We start from the raw sequence: 26,006 nt of genomic DNA on the forward strand, positions 1-26,006 counted from the left end.
ATTTTCCAGGATAGACCACCTGTTAGACTACAAAACAAATCTTAATAAGTTTTAAAAGACTGAGATCATACTATTTTTTCCAATCACAATGAGACAAAATTAGATGATAATGGTAGAAGAAAAACTAGAAAATCCACAAATAATGTGGAAATTAAACAACATACTCTTTTTTTTTAACAACACTCTCATACAATCATTAGTTCAAAGAAGAAATCACAAGGAAATTAGAAAACATTTTGAGACAGATGAAAATAAAAACAAAACATATGAAAACGTACAGGATATAGCAAAAGAAGTGGTAAGAGGGAAATTTATAGATGTGTTTATATTTTAAAAAGGGAAGGATATTAACAACCTAACTTTAAACTTTAAGAAACCAGAAAAAGAGGAACTAACTCAAAGTTGCCAGAAGGAAGTAAACAATAAATATTAGAGTAGAGATAAACAAAAAATAGAAAAACAACAGACAAAAATCAATGAAATCTAGAGTTTGCTCTATGAAAAGAACACAAAAAGAACAAAATCTGACAAATGTTTACCCTGCTTGAATAAGAAAGAGACAGAGACGGAGAGAAGACTCAACACAATCAGATATGAAATAGAAGACATTTTATATAAATAGGATTATAAAAGAGTGCTCTAAACAACTGTATACCAACAAATTGGATCATTTCGATAATATAAACAAATCCCTACAACAACAAAACCTATCAACTTCATTCTATGAGGACCAGTATTATCTTGACACCAAATCCAGATAAAGACACTATAAAACAACAACAACAACAACAACAAACTATAGGGGTGCCTGGCTGGCTCTGTCAGTAGAGCATGTGACTCTTGATCTTAGGGTTGTGAGCTTAGCCTCATGCTGGGTGTAGCAATTGCTTAAAAAAATAAATAAATAAAATCTTTGGGGCACCTGGGTGGCTTAGTCAGTTGCGTGTCTGACTCTTGATCTCAGCTCAGGTCTTGATCTCAGGGTCAAGAGTTTAAACCCCACCTTACACTCTGTGCTAACCATGAAGCCTACTTAAAAACAAGCAAACAAATGGGGCGACTGGGTGGCTCAGTCGGTTAAGTGTCCAACTTTAGCTCAGGTCATGATCTTGCAGTTCGTGGGTTCAAGCCCCTCGCCAGGATCTGTGTTCACAGCTCAGAGCCTGGAGTCTGCTTCTGATTCTGTCTCCCTCTTTCTGTGCCCCTCTCCTGCTCGTGCTCTGTCTCTCTCTGTCTCTCAACAATAAATGTTAAAAAAAAAAAAAAACATTTTTTAAATAAGAAAAAAAAAAAGTAGAAATTTGAAAACTACAGATCAACATCTCTGATGAACACTGATGCAATGATCTTCAACAAAATACTAGCAAACCAAACTGCAACACATTAAAAGATTACACACCAAGACCAAGTAGAATTTACTCCTCAAATGCAAAGATGATTCATCATACAAAAAATCAATTAATGAAATAAACCATATTAACAGAATGAAGGGGGGAAAAAAACCCATGATCATTTGAATTGATAGAGGAAACCTATATGATAAAATTCAGTATCTCTGAATGATAAAAACACTCAACAAACTAGAAATACAAGAATACTATCTCATAATAAAGACCATATGTGAAAAGTCCACAACTAGCATCACACTCAAAGATGAAAAACTGAAAGCTTTCCCTCTAACCTCAGGAAAAAAGCAAAAATATCCTCTTTTGCCACCTCTATTCAACATAGAACTGAAAGCTGTAGCCAGGGCAATTAGGTAATAGAGAGAAATAAAAGCAATCCAAACTTGGAGTAGTAAAATTATTTCTGTTCACAGATGACATGATGTAATATATAGAAAACCCTAAAGATTCCACCAAAAAAAAAAAAAAAAGATAGAAAGAAAGAAAAAGAAAAAAAGAAAGAAAAACAAACCCTGTTAGAATAAATGAATTCAGCAAAGTTGCAGGATACAAAGTCAACACACAAAATCAATTGTGTTTCTCATGACATGAACAATAATCACCCAAAAAGGAATTAAGAAAACAATGCCATTTACAATAGCATCAAAAAGAATAAAATATTTAGGAATAACCTTAGCCAAAAAGAAGAAAGACTTCTAAACTGAAAACTACAAGACAGTGCTGGAAGAAATTAAAGCTTCCAATAAATGAAAAGGCATCCTTTATTCATGAGTTGGAAGATTTAATATTATTGTCAATACTACCCAGAGCAATCTACAAATTCAATGTAATCTCTATCAAAATCCCAATCTAGTTTTCACAAAACTAGAAAATCTACTCACAATTCAAATGGACTCTCAAAGGTCTCTAAATATCCAACATAATCTTGAAAATGAAGAACAAAGTAGAGGTCTCCTGCTTCCTGATTACAAAAGTTACTACAACTATGCATTAATCAAGCTTTCTAGTCTGTGCTATGGAACAGACTAATGGCACAGACTAGAAAGCCCAGAAATAAACTCTCACATATATGTTCAAATGATTTTCAAGAGGAGTGTGAAGTACATTCGATGGGGAAAGGGCAATCTTTTCCACAAATGGTGCTGGGAAAATTGGATATCCACATGCAAAAACAACAAAACAAAACAAAACAAAACAAAACAAAACAAAACAAAACCCACAAAAACTGAAGCTGGACCCTTATACCATAACATAAGTTTACTGAAAATGATCAAAATTCTAAATTTAAGAACCAAAACTACAAAACTATTAGAAGAAAACGCTGAGGAAAAGTTTCATGACATTGCATTTGGCAATGATTTCTTAATATGACACTAAAAACACAGACAACAACAAAATACGTGATGTGTACCTCACTAAAAAATTTAAAGCTTATGTGTGTCAAATGACACTATCAATATAGTAAAATGCAACCACATAATAGGAGAAAATATCTGGAAATCATATATCTGAAAAAGGGTTAACATTCAGAATATATAAAAAATTCTTACAACTCAGTAACAACAATACAAACAACCAAGTTAAAAAAGTGGGCAAAGAATTTGAACAGACATTTGTTTAAAGATTTATAGATGGCCAATAAGCACATGAAAAGGTCTTCAACATCACTAATTATTAGGGAACTGAAAATCAAAACCACAATGAGAAATGACATTTTACCCACTAGGATGGTTATTATTAAAAAGAAGCAAACAGAAAATAAGTGTTGGGGAGGCTCTAGAGAAAGTGGAATCCTCATACAATGCAAATATAAATTATTCCAGTCAATATAAAAAACAGTATGTCAGTTCCTCAAAAAAATTAGAGTGTTACTACATGATCCAACAGTTCCATTTCTGGGTATGTATACAAAAGAATTGAAATCAGATTCACAAATATTTCTACACCCATGTTCACAGCAGCGTTATTCACAAAATACAAAGGTAAAAGCAACCCAAATGCCTCTTGACAGATCAGAGGATAAACAAAATGTGATATATACATACAAAGGAATATTATTCACCCTTAAAAAGGAAGGAAATTCTAACATATGACACAACCTTAAAGACATTATGCTGAATGAAATAAACCAGTCACAAAAAAACATTGTATGATTCCACTTCTATGAGAAACCTAGAGTAGTCAAATTCATAAAGACAGAAAGTAGAATGGTGGTTACCTGGAGCTGGGTGGGTGGGGAACGTGCTGTTATTATTCAACGGATATAAAGTTTCAGTTTTGCAAGATAAAAAATTTTCTGAAGAGGAATGGTAGTGATGGTTGCACAATGTAAGCATATTTATGCAACTGAAATGTACACTTGTTAAAATGGTAAACTTTGTTATGTGTATTTTACTACAATTTTTGCAAATTAAGTAAAAGAAAAAAGAAAAAACATTCAACATTCATTTATCATAAAACTTTCAATAAGTTATAAATACAAGGGAATTCTCTCAAATTGATGAAGAACATCTATGAAAAACTCACTGTTAAGGTCATGTTAATGCTAAAAGGCTGAATGCTTCCCCCTAAGATCAGGAAACAGGCCAGGTGTCCACTCTCAAAGTATGTATTCAACATTATACTGAAGGATTTTTCAAGTTCAATTACATAAGAAAAAAAATTAAGGGCATATAGACGGGGAAGTAAAAATTAAAATATGACTATCTACGTACAAAATCTTGAAAAGTCTATGAAAAGCTGGTAAGTTTAGCCAGGCCCCAGGATACTAAATCAATAAACAAAACTATATTTCTATGTACTGGCCACAGAAAACTGTAAAATAAAATAAATAAGCATCCAAAAATATAAAACACTTAGATATAAATTTAACAAAATATGTGCAAGAAATCTACAGTATAGACTTCCAGGAAAGATGGCAGAATAGGAGGATCCTAAGCTCACCTTGTCCAAAGTACACAACTAGATAACACCCATGTCTGTGTAATTAACCCAGAAGGCAACCCAAAGACTGGCAGAACACTCTCCACAGCTAAATGTAGTGAAGAAGCCATATTGAAGAGGGTAGGAAGAGCAGAGAAGCAGTTAGGTTAGGAGACAAAGATACGCACGGGATGTCTGCAGGAGGGACACAATGGGCACAGAGTGGGGAGAGGAGCAGATCCCCATGCCAAGAATAGCAGGCAAAGGGGTCCCACACAGGAAAGACGAATCCCTGTATCATTTGGCTTTGAAAACCAGAGGGGCTTAACAAGCAGTGGGACTTAACAGCTGAACTTTAAAATTCACTAGGTTTGACTCTGGGAGATCCAGGAGGGCAGAGCTCTTGCTTAAAGAGATAGTACAACAAACATCCCCACTGAAATATGGCATAGAAGCAGCAGTTTGAAAAATACATGGAGTATACAGGAAGGAGATTTATTTACCAATCTTGAAGTGTGTACTGGAGGGCAGGGATCTTTGAAAGACCTGTGCAAGAATAAAAGAGCTAGTGGGTACCATTTCCCTGGCCTGCCCCCAGTCTAGATATATGGAAACCTGTGAGAACGAGCACAGCACCAACACTCTCTACCTAGCTTGCTAACAGTGAGCCCAGTCCCTATACTCCTCTTTGGACTTTTTCCATCGTGGCCATAGCAAGAGTTTTTCTTAGTGACTGCAGGTCCCCTACCCCCACAGTGGACCATCACGACCTTGTTGATACCACCCCCCCTCCCCCACCCCCACCACCACATTCTCCTATGAACCCACTCACTCCAACCTGCCAGGCCTTGGCAGGATCTTTCCCGGGCAGCTGTAGGTCCCCTCCCGCAACAAACCAGACTGACCTTGCTGGCACCTAATATTCTGTCCCTGTGTTTTCCTATGAACCTGCACCAATATACCCTTGGCCAGAGCCTATCCAAGGCAGTGCCACAAGCCTGGCAGTGATCAAGCAGTGGCCAGCACCACCACAAAGTGACTCCTGTTCCAAGAAGAGGGGAAAATAATAACACACACCAGTCCAACTGCAGTCCAGGAGTGGGCTGGAGGCAGGTATCAGATCTGACTGTAGGCTCTGCCTGCCAATGAAAGCTTTTCAAAGGACAACACAGGGGGGCACCTGTGTGGTTCATTCAGTTAAGCATCGGACTCCAGCTCACGTCATGATCTGACAGTTCGTGGGTTCCAGCCCTGCATCGGGCTCTGTGCTGACAGATCAGAGCCTGGAGTCTGCTTCGGTTTCTCTGTCTCCCCCCCACCCCTCTCTCTGCCCTCCCCTGCTTGCACTCTCTTTCTCAAAAATAAATAAACATTTGAAAAAAGAAAATAAGGACAACACAGGGAGAGCACCCTGCAGTTTGCATCTCTGACAAATACATAGTATGATTAAACTCAAGCCCAAGGCAACCCCAGACTGGCCATTAACACAAGGATCAAACCCTGCCCACAACAGGCAAAGAGAGCTGCTGCAGATGACTGGAATGAAGGCAAATAAATGCAGCTCAGCCAAAACAATAGGGTGCATGCAACACACATAGCATATACCCCTGAAATGCCAGGTTCTGGTAAACAGGGAACAATGCATTGCAGGGCATTACAGGACCTCTTCTTCATCATAAGGTTGCTACTTTCAAGAACAGAAGACATAGAAACAGAGTTAAACAGAAAGAGGAGACAGAGGAATATGTCACAAATGAAAAAAAAAAAAGACAAAAATCGTAAGAAACCTAAATGAAATGGAAATAAGTGCCTGAAATGGAAAAATGCCTGATAGAGAATTTAAACAAATGGTCATAAAGACAAAAATCATAAGAGACCTAAATGAAATGGAAATAAGTAATAGGCCTGATAGAGAATTTAAACAAATAGTCATAAAGATACTCACTGGATTTGACAAAAGAGTGGAGGACCTAAGGAAGACCTTTAACAAAGAGACTAAAAACATGAAAAAGAACCAATCATAGATGAAGAACTAAATAACTGAAATTAAACATAGATTGGATAGAATAAATAGTAGACTAAATGAAGCAGAGGAACAAATCTGTTACATGGAGGACAGAAAACTGGAAAGCAATCAAGCTGAACAGGAGCTAGAAAAAAAAATAATAATAAATAACAACAGACAAGGAGAATTCAGAGATACCACCAAATGTATTAACATTTCAATTACAGGGATCCTTAAAGGAGAAAAGAGAGAAAGGGTGCATAAAATATATTTCAAGAAATAATAGCTAAAGACTTCTCAAATCTGGGGAAAGAAAAAGAAATCTAGATATGGATGCACAGAGAACCCCTAACAAAATCAACCAAAGAAGGTCCATATCAAGACACACAGTAATTAAAATGGCAAAAAGTAGTGACAAAGAGAATTTTAAAAGAAGCATAAGAAAGTTACACACAAGAGAAACTCCATAAGACCATCAGCTGGTTCTTCAGCAGAAATGTTGCAAGACAGAACAAAGTGACATGATTTATTCAAAATCCTGAAAAAAAAACCCTGCAACTAAGAATACTCTATCTGGCAAGGCTATCATTCAGAAAAGGAGTGATAAAGAGTTCACCGGACAAAAACTGTTAAAGAAATTCACAGAAATGTTAAAAGGGACTCGTTGAGTGGGGAAAAAAGACCATAAGTAGGAGTAAGAAGAATAGAAGGCACAAAACCAGTAAAATCAAGTATGTATATAAAAATCAGTGAAAAGATTCACATAATAAAAAGATGTAAAATATGACACCATATACCTAAAACGTGGAGTGTGGGAGGAGCAAAGAATAGATTCAAACTTAAGCTACCATCAACTTAATATAAACTGTTATTTGCATAAGAGGTTTTGATATAAAAACTTAATGGTAACCACAAATCAAACACTGGTAATAGCCAGCAAACCATGAGAGAAGAGAGCAAGAGAAGAAAGGTACAGAGAAGAACTACAAAACAAAAACAAAAACAAAAAAACCCTAAACAAGTAACAAAATGTCAATAGCTACATACCTATCAATAATTACTTGAATGCAAATGGATTAAATGCTCCAATCAAAAGACACAGACTGACAGAATGGATAAAAATCAAGACATGTCTATATACTCCCTTTATTTTCTTCTAATACTTAAAAAAAAAATTAATGTTTATTTTTGATAGAGACAGAGAGAGTATAGTGGGGGAAGGGCAGAGAGAGCGGGAGACAAAGAATCCGAAGCAGGCTCCAGCTGAGCTGTCAGCACAGAGCCCAACACGGGGCTCGAACTCACAAACTGCAAGATCATGATCTGAGCTGAAGTTGGACGCTTAATCAACTGAGCCACCCAGGCACCTCTACACTGTCTTTATAAGAGACTCCTTTCAGACTTAAAGACACATGCAGATTGAAAGCAAGGGGATAGACAAGATATATAGAGATAGAGATAGAGATAGAGATAGAGATAGAGATAGAGATAGAGATAGAGATAGAGATAGAGATAGAGATAGAAAATATATATAGCCACCTAGGTGGCTCAGTCAGTTAAGTGTCTGACTCTTGATTTGGGCTCAGGTCACGATCTCACAGTTTCATGGGATCGAGCCTGCATTGGGCTCCATGCTGACAATGGGCCTGCTTGGGATTCTCTCTCCCTTCTCTCTCCCCATGCTGGTGGCTCTCCTTTTCCCTCAAAATAAACACTTTAAAAAAAAAAAGAATATACTTATGATGAGCACTGAGTAATGCATATAATTGTTGAATCACTATATTGTACACTTGACACTAATAGAACACTGTATGTTAACTACACTGAAATTAGAAAATAATAATACATTTTTTTAATTAAAAAAGACATACTATAAGCTATAAAATACTGATGAGAGAAATTAAAGAAAGACAAATAGACAGCTATAGTATGCTCCTCTGTTGAAACACTTAATATTAAGATGTCAATTCTCCTCAAATTGATTTATACATTCCAAACAGAATCTTCTGAAGCATTTTTGAAAAATTTGTTAATAAATATATCTGGAATAACTAGATATCAATTTAGAAAACAAATCTCTACCCCTACCTCACATCCATATGAAAAAGTTAACTTGGGGCACCTGGGTGGCTCAGTTGATTAAGCATACAACTTCAGTTCAGGTCATGATCTCACAGTTCATGACTTTGAGCCCCACGTTGGGCTCTATGCTGACAGCTCAGAGTCTGGACCCTGCTTCAGATCCTGTTTCACTCTCTCTCTGCCTTTCCCTTGCTCATGCTCTGTTTCTCTCAAAAAAATAAATAAAACATTAAAAAAATTTTAAGTTAACTCAAAGTAGATTATATATCTAAATATAAATAAAAGCTAACACTATAAAACTTTTGGAAGAAAACAAGAGAAAAATCTTTACAAACTTAGTACAGGCTAAAATTTCTGAGGACGCAAAAAGTTAAGATTCATAAAAAAAATAGACAAATATAGATTTCACCAAAATTTAAAACTTATGGACTTTGTAGTGTATTAATAAGAAAATGAAAAGGCAAGCCACAGATGAAGTGAATATTCTTTTTCTCTCGTGTATATATCTATATATATATGAGACATATATATGTCTATACATATAGATATATATACATATGTATATGTTTACACACATAGATATGTCTATACATATATACACACACATATAGCTATGTCTATATATATATATATAAGAAATATATAGAAATATATATATCTTATATATATATATATATAAGAAACAGTATCTAAAATATTTAGATACAGTATATAAGAAACAGTATCTAAAATATTTTTTCGAAAGCTCAGTCATTTGGGCCCCCAGCTCTTTGATTTCGGTTCATATACACACACATATAGCTATGTCTATATATATATATATATAAGAAATATATAGAAATATATATATCTTATATATATATATATATAAGAAACAGTATCTAAAATATTTAGAAACAGTATATAAGAAACAGTATCTAAAATATTTTTTCGAAAGCTCAGTCATTTGGGCCCCCAGCTCTTTGATTTCGGTTCAGATCATGATCTTACAGGTTCGTGGGATCAAGCCCTGAGTCGGTCTTCATGCTGATGCTGCACAGCCTGCTTGGGATTTTCTCTCTCTCTCTCCCCCCTCTCTTTCTCTGCCTCTCCCCATGCTGGTGCACTCTCTCTCTCTCACTCTTTCTCTCTCTCTCAAAATAAATTAAAATAAACATTAAAAAAATAAATAAATAAAAGCACGCTGAGGTGCCTGGGTGGCTCAGTCAGTTAAACAACCAACTCTTTTCAGCTCAGGTCATGATCTTGCGGTTGTGAGATGAGCCTCGCATTGGGCTCCACACTGAATGTAGAGCCTGCTTGAGTTTCATTTTCTATGAACAAACAAAACAAACAAACAAACAAACAAACATTTTTTTAAAGCATGCTTACACTTAAGGCAATTTTTTCTTAGGCAAAATATTTGAATAGACGCTTCACAAAAGAATCATGTGCACATGAAAAGATGTTTTAACATCAAGTCATCAGGGAAATGCATATTACAAGCACAAAAGGAGACCACTATACAACCATGACAATGACTAAAACAAACACAAACTGAGTATACTGTGTTGCTGAGTATATTAAGTATACATATACTAAGTGTATGTTGAATATGTGGAGCTATTGGAACTCTCATGCAGTGCTGGAAAAAGAATGTGAACCATGTGGCAGTTTCTTATGCCATTATGTATATGTGTATCACACACAATCCAGCAATTCCAATCCTAAGCATTTATCCATGAGAAATTAAAACATGACTATGCAACACTAATACAAGTATGTTCATAGCACCTTATTCATAATAGCCAAAAATTAGAAACAATCCAAACTGCTATCAACACATAAATGGATAAACAAAATGGTGTACTGATACGAGGGAATACTAGACAATAAAAAGGAATCAACTACTCAGATAAACTACAACATGGAAAAAATCTGAAAAACATTATGCTGAATGAAAGAAGCCAGACAAAAGAATAAATACTGTATTACTCTGTTTATATGAAATAATAGGAAAAAAGCAAATCTGTGGTGGTAGAAAAAAGATCAGTTAATTGACTAAGGCCAGGGCTGAAGAGTGATTGATTCTAAATGGGCAATAGAGAATTTTTTGTGATGACAGAAATGTTTTATTTCTTGATTGTGGTGGTGGTCAGAGGGATGTATATACATTTATAAAAACTACCAAACTGTATACTTTAAAAGGATACATTTTATTGTATGTAAAGTTTGCCACAACGTCAATTTTTAAGATAATATTATAACCACAATACATTATCATAATTCAATGAAATAAAAGCAACAAATTAAAAGAAATATTAAAAGGACAAATCCACCCATATCCCACTATCCTTACAAAGCTTTTTCATTTCTGCTTGTAATCTTAGTCAATGCATATATATTTTGCACAGCTATTATTGTTTTGTATAAATAATTTGACATCCAACATTTAATTTTACAATACACATCTTTCACATTTCTTAGGCTATACAAAATGACAACATAGTATTTCTTCAAAAGATATGCTATAATTTAGTTATCCACTAATCTTTAGACATGTACATTGCTTCTCATTTTTTTCCAAATATAAAAATTATTAAAATGAACATCATGTATAAACTTTTCTTAATTTGCATACTGTTTGGGATAAACTCCCAGGAGTCATGGCTAACTTCTTTTTCTTTTTCACTTGTCAAATTTTGTATTAGTTGGCTAGGGCTGCTGTAACAAAATACCACAAACTGAGTGGCTTAAACCACAGAAATTTATTGCCTCACAGTTCTGGATGCTAGAGTTCTGAGATCAAGGTGACATCAATGTTGGTAGTTTCCTGACAATTTTTGGCATTCCTTGGCTGGCACCCCAATCTCTGTTTTCATATCACATGGCATTCTGCCTTTGTGCATGTCTGTGTCCAAATTTTCCCTTCTTATAAGGACACCAGTCACACTGGATTAGGGGCCCACCCTACTTCAGCTGACTTCATCGTAACTAATCAATTCACCTGCAAAGATCTTATTTACAAAGATCACATTCTAAGGTTCTGAGATTTAAAACGTGAATGTACATGAATTTTGGGGGAACACAATTCAACCCAAAACAGAAGTTATACTTGTTACTAAAAACTCAAAAAGTAGAAAAAAATATAACAAAACAGTAAAGGCTCTTCTCAGTCTCTACTTTCCACACGAGTAATCGCTGTTAACCCCTTAACTATTCAAACATTTGAAGACCAACTTGGCCTCTCATAAACAGCATTTGGTGTTACTGATGTACCAAAGACTAAATCCAGCATGAATTTTTTTAAAATTTTTTTTTAATGTTTACTTATTTCTAAGAGAGACAGAGCGCGAATGGATGGATGGGGAGAGAGGGAGAGAGAGAGACACAGAATCAGAAGCTGGCTTCAGGCTCCAAGCTATCAGCACAGAGCCCGACATGGGGCTTGAACTCACAAACTGTGAGATCATGACCTGAGCTGAAGTCAGACACTTAACTGACTGACCCACCCAGGCACCCCCCAGCATGAAATTTTAGTTGACTATAAATGGTAAACGGGTGATTTTTGAACACCTAAACATTTGAACTTTCTTTTTTCTCACTTGAAGGATCTCTGCAGGGTCCCTAAGACATCTCAGAACCATAGAATCATAGATTCCAGAGCTAAAAAGCCTTAGAGATAGGCTGGCTTAAGTTTAGGTGGCGGCAATATATTTTTTGAGTGGCTTTAGAGTCGGACCTAGCTCCAAAATGGTCTGCTACTCATTACCCAGTAAGTTACTTCTCTAAATCTAAACTCTCTTGTCTATAACAAAGGGTAATGATACCGGTCTTCATGGAGTTGTGAACATTTAGTAACATAATTCATCTAAAACACATACTAAACACTCAATTAACAGGAACACTATCCATTAAAGTTTCTTAAAAAATTTTTAAATTGTGATAAAAAACACGTAACATGAAATTTACCATCTTAACCATTTTCAAATATGTAGTTCAACAGTGTTAAGTATATTCACATTATTGTGCAACAGATCTCCAGAACTTTTCTTCTTGCAAAACTAAATTCTATACCCATTAAGCAAATCCCTTTTTCCTTTTCCTCCATCCCGTTTCCATGAATTTGACTACGTTAGAAACTCCCATGTTCTACTCTGTTTCCATCCATTTGACTACTTTAGATATACCCCCATGTAAGTAGAATCATGTAGTATTCTCCTTTTTTAAGATATGGAGACAAGGTATATAATTTATGTAATATTTCACTAGCAGAGCCAGAAGAGATCTGGATTTCCTGATTCTTAAAAGAGTGACTCATGTGAGGTTATTTTTTAGTTCCAGTTGAGCTACAAAAGCTGCCTGATAGCCAGCATTTTTATAAGTACTGCTTATGTCTACCATTGAGTGAAGGACTACTTAAACCACAAAGCCTTTAAAATACCTGGAAATCAAGATTTATGGATTTAAATATGCCTGGTTCTTTTGCTATGCTGCTAATTTATAGAAACTCCAATGCTGTCAATATTAAACAGAACCAGATCTGATAGGAACAACAGTCAAACTAAGATAAAGTGTAACAATCTCTAGGTCAAAGAGAGTAAGCCAGTTATAGTTACCAGCTTACAATGCCTGGATCTTGGGAGGGATGGATGTCAGCCTCCTAAAGAAATGCACATGTGGTCTGGGAAACAACTGAACTTCAAAACAGATGTACAGATCATGTCGCCACATGTAGTGCAGACATCCACATGGCCCTCAGTGGTGGCTATTCACTAAGAAATAACTCTACTATAGACATTACTGTTTAAATTTACTTTTCATAGGGATTTATCCCAAAACAGTCCAAGGAGCGCTATCCAGAAAATTTAGATTGAAACACAGTGAGCCTATGTCTTAGAAACATATGTTACACCTGTAACACACAGACCTAAAAATTCCCCTTTTACTCCAGACTGAGGTTGGGGCACAACAGGAGAACTGGGTGAGGGGGTTGTAATAGGGAGAAGGCTGGGAGTTACAGAAGGGGATCTGGTCAATGTTCTATTAACCAAGCCAAGTCAATTAAAGTTATAGTTTAATGGAAAAGCCAACATGATCATAAAACAAAAATAAAACAAAATAAACAGAAAACATAAAACAGGTCATCCGGAGAACATCACCAAACATCTCAAACATCCTGTTCCTAATTGGCAATAAATGTCTTGATCTGGCCTATTTGACCAGCAGCAACTTACTAAAAAACAATCTGCTACAATTTAGAATTAGAAATCCACCTAAATGAAATGAGAAAGAAAAACCTAGCCAAGAACACAAATGGTATCTCATTTTGCCCTCTCAGAGGAAGCAAATTTTTATTCCAGGAAGTTCAGTGTCTTCACATTAATGATTCAGGAGACAGTTACCACTCCCTAAAACAGAGAAAGATAAACATTGACAATTCAACTTCGTGTGTGTGTGGAATGAACAGCTGATCACATCGAATGGATGTAAAATACTTGGGAATAACAATAGCAGGGTTTGCACATTTTCCAGAATGCTGCAAGATGCTAAATACCATATTTATATTGCAAAACCATGGAATGCTGAGGAAACTTTATCAGACTAAATAAGAACATGATATTTAATAAGGCAGATGCTATTTCATGGAGTTACTGAAGTACCTGCTGCTAGTACCTACTACTAGATATCACTGCCCTAGCACAGTATGGCAAACAGCTTCAGTGGTTTCCAAAAGCCCTGGGGAAAACACATTTACAAAGCTATAAAGAAATTTTCCACGCTTTCCCTTTTTCAGTTGCGTGTTCCCAGCCAGTTCTATTGAATAACAGACAGGAAAAGGAAGAGGACTCAATTTGTATTACAGTCTCTGCATTATGTAAGTCCCAAGAGGTAAAGGGAAACCAAATGACAGTGAGGAAGGCAAGAGAGAAAACAGGGTCTCTGCATGCCATGGTCCTGGAAGATGGTGCAGGACAGGAATATGCAACAGCTGCTGGGCTACCAGATCTCCTCCTCCTCCCTCTTGTACATTCTTAGTTGGCTTATTTTAGGGATTCTGCCACATCTTTCCCTTATATTTCTCAGTGAATGGTCATACCATCCACCATGATGTTCAAGTCAAAAACCCAGGAGTTCTCTGTTAGATTAGAGGGAAACAAATTGCCCATCCTCATGTTTCCAGAGAAGAAAGAATGTCCACCTCACTCCTTAGATGCAAAAAGCTTTAGGAACAGTTTGGGTATCTGCGAAGGATGTTGTGATGTCACATCCATATCATTCTTAGCCATCTCTGCCTTGCCCAAGGTCACACCTCCTTCCCACAATGGCCACATTCGAATGATTGATGGAAGCAGAGGCATTAAGGCCCAGCCCTCCTGTCCCAAAAGCAGGCAAGCTCTGAAGGGTCTCTTATCTCTGTCCCTGTAGGCACAGGAGAGGTCTCCACTGAGACTGCACTATAGCTGAATTTTTTTCCTCTGCACAATCCTGCATCCCTCCTTTCCCCTCCACAGCTATTACCCCCTGCACTCTCCATCTCAAGGCCAGATTTCCAGAAAGCCCAACCTATGACATCATCTCTCAGTCCTGTCACTCTCTTCTCCCCAAAAGAACTGAACTACTTGGTCAATTTGGGAGAAGAAACTAAAAATGCCCAGCACCACACATTCCTCTCCCGACTCTGTCCTTCCAACTTGCCTTACCTGCAAAAAGTATGTGTTCTGGTCTACTGCCGCACCATGCTTAGCCAGGAAGGCTCATTCCCTGCCAGGTAGGCCTATTGTGGTCCATCTTAGCTGTGACTAGCTGACTTGGCTACCATAGGTAGATGGGCCCGACTGAACCATAGACATAAGCTACATTCTTAAATCTGTTTTAAGAGTTAAGGGACTAATGTTTCATAACCAACTACCTAACTCTGATGTATCTCAACTAGTTCCTAACTCAGAAGATAGAAGTGTCATTTATTACTCCCCTAAAATCTCAACATTATCCTTAATTGCTCCTCTATCCATTCCTTAACAACCAATCAGTACCAAGTCCTGCCCTCCTATACTCTCAAATGTATTTTCAGCACTTAAGTCACTATCTAATTCATATTCATATAATATAAGTGTCCCTCACTCCCAATTTAAACCCCTCCAATTAAAATCCTTGCTTCCCAGATTAAGGACAGATATTCTTTACTGTGGGCCACTTGAGCCCTCAGGATCTAGCCCTAACTCTCATGCCTAGTCAGTATATGACACATGGGATAGCCCATTCTTATTATCATTACCAGGAAGACCTTTTCTAGCTTTTTCTTTGCCGCCTCTCCTACATGCATCTCATATCACTTTCAGTTCTTCCAGTTCCATGTATGCCCCTGGCCTCAACTGTCTTCTTCTGAAAGCCTTCCTGGCCAGCCCTATAAACCTCCCCAACTCCCAACAAGGCTTTTTCCCCTTTGCTTTGGGCTACCACAGTACCTTCCATATGCTGTTCGTCTCCTCCTTCACTTGTTACATTACAACAAAACCACATGATCTTTCAAGGCAAGGCCTTCATATCCCCCAATATCTGCTTGTACACAGTAGGCACTCAGGATATATTTATGGAATAAATGAATGAAGGATTGCAAAAGACTAGAGGAGAGCAAGGGAGAAAACAGGGAAGCATATGAATCACAACAAATGCCCCTCTCTCAATGCCACAGTTAAAATACTTTCAGTAGCTCCTTCCATTGCCCTATGCTAATTTATGAACGAGCTCACAAACTGGCATTCATGGCCTTCCAAAATTTTTCCCAAACTTTTTTTTTCTAACCTTAATTTCTGCTTTTCTCCCTAAGCTTTTTTTTCTTCCCAAGCTTACATGGAATAATCATTCTTTTTTGACTATACCCAACCTTCTGTCTGTTCACTATCTTCTTTCCAAGTGGAACCCCACCACCACTAGCATTTACCATCTAAAATCATACTCATTTATTCACTTATTCAGCACATAATCACTGAATATTTACTATGTGGCAGATACTGTTCTACACTTTTAGAACAAAGTCTCTACTCACATGGGCCTTGTAACCTACTTGGGAGAGAAACCTGGACTTGTACAAGGCTCTGGCATCTGTGGGTATCTGCTTAAGTCAGCGTTTTCCAGGTGCCTCTGCTGTGGGGCTGAAGCCAGTTCACAGGCTCCAGCCAGGTCCACAGCCCAAACTGGGGTCTGTCTGTCCTATTATCTGATACAAAAGTGAATGAGACTCCACTTGGGTCCCTCGGCATATGCTACTGGATCTCACAGCTCCCACACAGGCATTTCTGTTCACGGAAAAATGTCGAATTTTAAATGATTAGCAGGAACAAAAACGAGAACATCTTATGCTGCCATGATGCTGCCATCTTCTCCCAGGATGACTTCTTTAACACACATCTTCATAATCAGTGGTGGTGGGAAACGACTCTGAGCCAAGTATGAATTAAAGCAACTTCTAAGCAACTGTAAATATTTTGTCAAATTCACTGTTTATTCATAGTATCCTTTGAGGAAATAAGATTTTTTTTTTTTACAACTGCGTACACATATACCTGAGTTTCGAAACCTTCAAAAAAATAGTTTATGAAGACCCCAAACAAGTCTGTTTTCTACATTAGGATGTTGTTGGCTGCTAGAGAAAAACAAAACAAAACAAACCTCTAAACCAAACTGGCTTCGACAGGAAAGGGAATGTATTAGAGCACTGAAGTCCAGGAGTCCTGGGCCCAAACAAAACCAACCCGAACGTGACCCTCTTTCTCCTTTTTTCAGCTGTGTTTCCTCAGGACTAACTCTTTTCCTAGGCAGGCTCTGTCCTCGTGGTCCCACAATGACTGACAGCAACTTCAGGGACTATGTGCTACCTAATTCATGTTCAGCAGGAAAGATAAAGTCTACCTCCCCAACCATTGAAACAAAAGGTGTAGGACTGACTTTCCAATGTGGGCTATAAGTCCATCTTGATCAATCACTGTGGCCAGGGAAAGGGGAAGGGTGGTCTTGGTTAAGCAAGGTAAGACTAACCTTAAAACCTTGGTGCAGTAAGTCTCACCTCAGATGCACAGTGCACAGCTGAGAAATGCAGGGTACTATAAGAAGGTAAGAAAGGAGGGGCGCCTGGGTGGCTCAGTTGGTTGGGCGTCCGACTTTAGCTCAGGTCATTATCTCACAGTCCGTGAGTTCAAGCCCCGCGTCAGGCTCTGTGCTGACAGCTCGGAGCCTGGAGCCTGTTTCAGATTCTGTGTCTCCCTCTCTCTCTCTGCCCTTCCCCTGCTCATGCTGTCTCTCTCTGTCTCAAAAATAAATAAAAACATTAAAAAAAAAAAAAAGAAGGTAAGAAAGGACAGAGATAGATACTGGGAAAGCAATTAATTACTGTCCACTGTATGTGTGAATACAAAAATTTAAAGAAAAAGATACTAGTTCTGTGTTTGTTACTTTGAAAGTAAAACCAAAACAAAAGAGATCACAGTCATACAGGATTGCCAATGTTTTTCCAGAGTAGAGGTGTGGAAGAGAAATCTCCAGCATCTCCAGCCTTGTCCCTGAATTTTACCTTGCCTCTATTGTCTTACTAACTGCCCTCAAGAAATATGATATTTTCCCTTTTAAATTACCATTTAAAACTTGGGCAATAATTCTTTTCCTAGGTTTCAACATCTGAACTGAGCCAGGCTAGCATTTTCAAATCCCAAACAACATGAAAATGAATAATAATAGAAATTATCTACAGTGTAGACACAATCACGTTTCCCAAGTACCAGTGTCTGTCCCCTGGCTGGCCAGTCCCAAGTGCACTTGTTCCAAACCTACTTTCTCCTCTAAGCCCCTTAACTGTCTTGCAACTTGCTATATACAATACCAACATCTCTGAAACCACTAGTTTTCTAAAAAGTCAGGACTGTAGAATGCCTTGACAATGATGTGTTACACCAAAAATAACAAAACATACAATTTGGGGTTCACTCAAAAACCACTGTTTATTAGATTCCAATACATAGAAAACCCTCAGAGGAGGGTTTAGCCTTTTTGGCTAATTGGATGAGATACCCACACACATTAGGGAGAATGATCTACTTTACTCAATCTATTTAAATGTTAATCACATTCAAAAATACATCACAGAAAAACCCAGAATAATGTCTGATGAAATATCTGGGTACCCCATGGCCCAGTCAAGTTGACACAAAATTAATCATCACAGATCAATGAGACCAATGGAGAGATTTAGAATATGTGCAAATACAAAGATGCTTCACTTATGACAAAGGTAGCACCATCTACCGGCAAGGAAAGAACTCAATAATGGTGTTAGGACAGTGGGTATCTGTGTGGAAGCAAGGTGAAAATGAATGCCTATTTAGACCATACAAAGGAACGGTTACGGGTGGACCACAGACCTAAATGGGAAAGGCAAATCAATACACTTTTAGAAAATAATATGGAAGGTCTTCATGACCTTGCAGTGGGGAAAATTTTCTTAAGCAAAATACAAAATTATTAACCACAAAGGGAAAGATTGATAAATTTGACTACAATAAAATTTAAAATGTCTTCGTTAAAAGAAAATAAAGAAATGTAAACACAAACCACAAGGTGGAAAAAAATAGCCACAATATATATAAATTAAAAAAGTGCTTAGATTCAGTACATCTACAGGAATTTCTACAAATCAGTAAGAAAGACAACCAAGTAGAAAAGTTATTAAGAAATCTGAACAGGAATTCCACAAACATGTGCTCAACTTCAGGGAAATACTTCAGGGAAATATTAAAACCATAATAGACACTACCACATGCATCTACTAGAATAACTGAACTTTAACAGTCTGACAATGCCAAGTGACCAGGAAGCTACGGAACTCTTACACATTCATCATAGGAATTTAAACTGGTACCACCACTGTGGAAAACAACTTAGTATGAGCTAATACAATTAAAGATATACATATTAAATAACCTACAATTCCATTTTTTTTTTTTGCATGCTCTTTATTTTGACACAACAGGGCATGTGCAAGGCATGTTCACCAGTATTTGTTTGAAGTTATGTACAAAACACATCCTTTCCTTCTCCAGCTGCTCTTCTTTTCCTCTGTAGTTTTTTATAAAATACATGCTTTGTGGGGTGCCTAGGAGGCTCAGTCGGTTAAACATCTGGCTCTTGATTTCAGCTCAGGTCATGATCTCATGATCATAATCTCACAGTTGTGAGATCAAAGTCCACATTGGGCTCCATGTTGAGTGTGGAGTCTGCTTAAGATTCTCTCTCTCTGCCTGTCCCTCTGCCCCTCCCCCTGCTTGTGCATGCGCTCTCTCTCTCTCTCTCTCTCTCTCTCAAAAACAAAACAAAACAAAAAATAGGGGCACCTGGGTGGCTCACTTGGGTAAGCGCCGACTTTGGCTCAGATCATGATTTCACGGTTCATGGGTTTGAGCACTGCATCAGGCTCTGTGCTGAGAGCTCAGAGCCTGGAGCCTGCTTCAGATTCTGTGTCTCCTTCTCTCTCTGCTTCCCCACCCCCCCCCCCAGGCTTGTGCTCTCTGTGTGTGTGTCTCTCTCTCAAAAATAAATAAACATTAAAAAAAAATACATGCTTTGAAACTTGGATATACAGGAGAGAATATTACAGCAACTCTGTTCCTAATTCTCCCCAACCAGAAACAAATTCCCATCAAAGGTAGAATGGATAAACACACTATAGTACATTAATAAAATGGAATACTCTACAGTAGTGAAAATGAACAAGTGACAAATACATCCAAGATCATGGGTGAACCCTACAAACATCATACTGAACAAAGTAAGTTAAGCACAGAACAATATATTGCATATTATTTCATTTATATCAAGTTAAAATCTTAAGCCAAACTCCATAATTAAGTGGTAAAACCATAAAGCAATGTGAATAAAAGCTAGACTAGTGGTTACCACCAGAGGGGGAGAGAGGAGCACAGAAGCAGGAAGGAGCACCTGGGGCCAGGGAGATTATAAGAGGCAGGTAATGTTCTATTTCCTGACCTAGGCGGTAGTTACAAAGGTATTTATTTTGCAATGATTTTTAAGCTTGGCATTTATCCTTGATGCACTTTTCTGCACATGTGTTGATTTTAAAATTTAAAAGTTATGTGGGGGCACCTGGGTGGCTCAGTTGGTTGAGTGTCCGACTTCAGCCTGGGTCATGATCTCCCCATTCGTCAGTTTGAGCCCCACCCCACGCTGGGCTCTGTGCTGACAGCTTGGAGCCTGGAGCCTGCTTCAGATTCTGTGTCTCCCTCTTTCTGCCCCTCCCCTGCTCATGCTCTGTCCCTCTCTGTCTCTCAAAAATAAATAAATGTTAAAAAAAAAATTAAAAGTTATGTGGGTTTTTTTTTGTTTTTTGTTTTTTTTTAAGAGGGATGAAGTAGAAGACTAAAGCAATACATGTAGCATCTGGATACTGCTTAGCATTACATTTTGAAAGGGAAAAAAGACAAAGTAAAACCCTTTTAACCGACCTTACCCCTGGTATTCTGTTGTTTTCTTCTCTTCAAAATAAAAATTACAGAGGTATGGTCTTGCCCAGAAAGGACAGGTATCTCCTAAATGTGGCTGGCCTGGAGATCTGCCCCTTGGGTTATAAACTCTCAGAACAGACTATCTTTAAATCCACTACTGTATCCTCAGCTTCTGTTATAGTGCCTGACAAACAGTAGGTGCTCAAAAAATATCTGTTCAATTGATTCACCAGTAAAACTAAGTTTTACAAGAATCAAGTATTCTGAAAAGATGTAAAAGAGTCCTGTGACTTCAATAAATCTCTAAATTTTAAGAATAGCCACTGAGGTAGTTATTTGATGGTACATTTGAGGTTACCAGTAAAACTTCAAAAAAAAACACCCCACACTGTATTAATGTATTTCCAACATAACATGTTAACATATGCTAGCATATGGCCACAAGTAATTTTAATATCATCTTTCTTTTTTTTTTTTTTTAAAGATTTTATTGTTGTAAGTACAATATGGGGCTTGAAAGGACAACCCCAAGATAAGAGTCACACGCTCCACCAGCTAAGCCAGCCAGGCGCCTCTTATTTCATCTCTGCTCTGAAAACACAACTTATACAACTCAATCTAACATTTTCAAATTTAATAATCTGAATTTTACTAAAGTTTAGAGTTTACGGAAGAAATTCTTACTTTTTGACTTAGGCTGTTTCAATCACACTTGTGATGCTCCAGGAATACAGAATGACCCAAGATTTTATTACCACAATTAGAACTGCTTAGCACATGTAGCGGGCACGAGATAAATAAATGCTCATTGAGTAAACTAATATTATTAAAATATGACTTAAAAACTGAGAATTAACTGAGGGTTGATGGGGAGTGGGGGGGGTGGGTGATGGGCACTGAGGAGGGCACCTGTTGGGAGGAGCACTGGGTGTTGTATGGAAACCAATTTGACAATAAATTTCATATTAAAAAAAAGAAAGCAAATAAAGGTATAGAAAATCAAAAAATTATATATGACTTGTACTTGGATATACATTTATCTTAGAAGTGACATTTTCTTCCTAAAAGTTTTAGAAGGACATATTATACATTAAGTATATGTAACTTGTCAGCCAATATCCTTCTGAAAATTATACAACTGATTCATAAACCAACAAACATCTTCTGTCTTACTGCAATTATGGCCAAAAAATATACAACTGTGTGGGTACTGATTTGTGATAGGTATATGCAATTAGCTTTAGACTGTTAAAAGTTAAACAGTATTATTCTTATACATGTTTTTATCAGATAATATTACAGGCATGCCTAATACATTGAGGAGGGAAACTGTTTTCCCAATTTCATATGCCCTCGACCCCTCCCTACTAGCATTTTCTCTTCAGGGTAAAGCATATTCAGGACTTCTCAATTTCAATAAAGTCAACTGTATGATCTGGTCTGGCTACTACCTCCTATCTCCCTCCTTCAGGGCTAAGTTTCTTCAAAAAGTAACCAAAGTTTATCATCTCCACTTCCTTACCTTACTACCTTCATTCCTCAGACTATAGCAATCTGGCAACTTCCTTGCACCTCCCACTCAACCCATTCCCACCCAGGTCATTCCTCCTAGAGGCTAAATCCAAGCACTGCTTTTCAATCCTTACCTTGCTTTATGCTCTAAGCTGCTCTGTCCAATACAGTGACCACTAGCCACACATAGCTACTGAACACATCAAATGTAGTGAGTACGATGAAGGAAGGAAGTTTTTAATTTTTAAAATTTTAATTAAATTTAACTTTAAAAACTGACACTTGGTTCAGTCATAAGTTTCTCTGTAACAATTTGGGTATATGAACCTACTCTTTCAACTGTAAATTTTGTGAAACTGAAATACAGATCAAGAATTTCCAGGGAGGGGCGCCTGGTGGCTCAGTAGGTTAAGTGTCCAACTCTTGATTTCAGCTCAGGTCATGATCTCACAGTGGTGGGATCGAGCCCCGTGTTGGGCTCTGTGCTGAGAGCTCAGAGCCTGCATGGGATTCTCTCTCTCCCTCTCTCTCTCTCTGCCTCTCCCTCATGATGAGTACAAGTACTCATACTGGTACACTGTCTCTTGCAAAATAAATAAACAAACATTAAAAAAACTTCCAGTGAAAATTAGGATGTAACATGTAGATGTAAAATGTAAGTGTAACACACACACTGGATTTCCATGACTTAGTGCAAAAAGATTATAAAATAATCTCGTTAGTAATTTTTATAGATTATATGTTGAAATGATAGTATTTTGGAAATACTGAGTTGCATAAAATATTATTAAAATTAATTTCATTTATTTCTTTTTGGTTCTTAAAGCAGCTACTGGAGGGGCGCCTGGGTGGCACAGTCGGTTAAGCGTCCGACTTCAGCCAGGTCACGATCTCGCCGTCCATGAGTTCGAGCCCCGCGTCGGGCTCTGGGCTGATGGCTCAGAGCCTGGAGCCTGTTTCCGATTCTGTGTCTCCCTCTCTCTCTGCCCCTCCCCTCCCCTGTTCATGCTCTGTCTCTCTCTGTCCCCAAAATAAATAAACGTTGAAAAAAAAATTTAAAAAAAAAAAAAAAAAACAGCAGCTACTGGAAAATTTAAATTATCCATGTAGTATGTATTTTATTTGCATTGGACATTGCTGCACCATAGCATCAGATATGAATGACCACTCATTCCTTCTCAAAACACTGCTGCTTCTCTCCTCTACTTCTTTGACTCCCTGTTTTTAACCTACAGGGTAGCTTATTCTTCCACTCACTCCCTGAATGCCAGTGTCTCCCAGGGTTGTCCCAGGCCTTTTCCCTTTCCCATTGCCCTGGGCAACCTCACCCTCACCCAAGGCTCCACTGTTCCCATACCCTGAAGACTGTCAACCCTCTAAGTATAAATCAGCTCTTCTCCTAAGAAGGGTATGCTCAACTCCACCTACACTTAAGCAATCTGCACTTAGCCTGCCATTACACCTTTTGAATATTTACCTCATTCATATTATAAATCTGGCCCCTCTTCTCCATTTCATTCAGGGCTGCATGATTTCTCACTTGATCACTACTATAGCTTCCAAAATGCTATCCCTGCTCCTTCCAAATCAACTTCCCTTTGCTGTTAAGCTTCTAAAATTCACACCTGGCCAGATGATTTCTCTGTTTAAAATACTTTGGTTTCCCCACTGACTCAAAATAAAAGAAAAACTTATTATTATACATAAGGTTTCATGCTTCATCACCAGCCTTACAAAATCCCAAGCTCAAGCACATCTAAGTACCTGTAGTTCCCTGAATATGACATTGGCTTTCTTGCCACCATCTTTGTGCATGCTCTTTCTGCTGACAGGAATATCCTTTCCTAAAGCTCTATTCCTGCTCTCCTAGTCATCCTTCAAAATTCAGTTGATATATTATGTCCTGCAGGACACATCTCCAAACCCCCAAGTCTGAGCAAGTGTCCTCTGTGTCACCATCACACCTATATATAACTCTGGCTACCAGTCTATGAATTCCCTGATGCAGCAGGAATTAAGTCTCATTTAACCTTCCTCTGCTATACTTTGATATGTACCTATTGATAAATGGATGCAGTATTAAAGGAAATCCACAGAATAAAATATAAGGTAAAAATTTTAAAATAGGCTAATAAAGTCATGAGTTTAAATGAAGAAAGTTAGTCCGATCACCCTAAAAACACTTTATTAGATGGCCTACTTCAGAACTTCATAAGCTAGCGAATACAAACATATATTCTAAATAATCATTGAAACATCAACTATAAAAGCAACAATTAAAAAGATTAAAGACTAAATACGTTATTCTGTTGATACAGCCTTGTTTTTCATAGCTTTTCTTCTCTAATTCTACTTAAATCACCTTTCTTCAGTTCTTTACAGTAACTTACCTTCCAGTTAAAGTCTGCACCCTTTCCTTCCCTGATACAAACCTTTTCACTTCTACTGTCCCTTCAATTCTTCTTTCAATCTAACAGTAAAATACAAACACTGTCTTTGTCAGCTCAGTCGGCAATTTTGTATAAAACAAAGGAATAGTAAAAAGCAGTGAATGGAATGATATCACCAGTCAGACTGATAGACAAAACCATATGCACCTGGGTGGGTGATTTCATAATACTAAGCAGTTAATCTGAACCATATGCATACTAAGTGGAGTCTGACAGGCATCAGCAAGTCCTTAGGGTTGTTACAGCATGACAGTGGGGGGCATGAGAAAAAAATCAGGCAACTTGCTAGTGGTGAGGGCAGCCACAGCCCAGCCCTACAACATTCGCCAACTTGTGCTTGCCCTTCAAGAGACAGCAGAAACAGACAGGGGGGTGCAGGAAGCTGTCAGCTACATGCACTAGCACATTTGACTGACCGATTTGACGGTGTAAGCAGCGGTAGCCAACAAGCACCAGGTGCTAGTCTGAGCACCCTGGCCTGGATACCAACTTCAGGACATAAAATAAAGGCAGCAACTGAATTTTCTGAATTTTTGTCTTACTACAGATTAGATTCCAAGAGACGCAGAGAAGTACTTAGAAATTATGTAAGTATTTAAACTAGGTTAGTAGAAAAAATAAATAAATAAATAAACTAGGTTAGTAGGGAAAAACAATTTTTGAAGTATACCAGTTGCTTAAAGGAAAGAGAGAACATTCTTTTAATTACCTGAAAGTAACTTTACAAAATTACACATTAGTTAGGTCTTCCAGGCAAGGGAAAGTTCACCTTAAAGTCCACTATCTTCTGGAATTAACAATCAAGCAAAAATGAAATCTCTTGAATAACTTTACACCCAGCAAGATAATGGGACAGTGAAGCCTGTATTTGAAAATTTTTCTAAAATGTCACAGAACTGCATTACTAAAGCAGCACATTTAAACAATCAATTTAATGCAAAGCAGTGCAGGACAAGATTTACTCTTACCCGTGTCCAGGAGTTCAGTTTCAGTTCTTCAGAATTCTGTGGTTCTTTATTAATCAGACAACATAAGCACCATAGTAGAATTTTTTGGCTTTCGTCTGCAAAAAAGAAAAACTAAAATTAGGTTTTAGCAAATACAAAAAGATAATCAGTATAAAAAATTTTTAAACGTT

The 26,006-nt window shown here is 37.5% G+C and overlaps 1 protein-coding gene across 1 annotated transcript in view; it reads right to left on the reverse strand.

The window, feature by feature from the left end:
- The window catches only part of FANCC (FA complementation group C), a 265,910-nt gene that overhangs the window by 135,863 nt on the left and 104,041 nt on the right, over positions 1–26,006 (reverse strand). The window contains exon 5 of the mRNA XM_047103066.1: positions 25,837–25,931. Within this exon, the coding sequence (XP_046959022.1) occupies positions 25,837–25,931 (95 nt within the window). The remainder of the gene's footprint in view (positions 1–25,836; positions 25,932–26,006) is intronic.

Source organism: Lynx rufus, unplaced genomic scaffold, assembly GCF_022079265.1.
Source record: "Lynx rufus isolate CCGP_SWC_20201006 ecotype Redwood Valley unplaced genomic scaffold, mLynRuf1.p SCAF_10, whole genome shotgun sequence".
NCBI classification, from domain to species: Eukaryota; Metazoa; Chordata; class Mammalia; order Carnivora; family Felidae; genus Lynx; species Lynx rufus.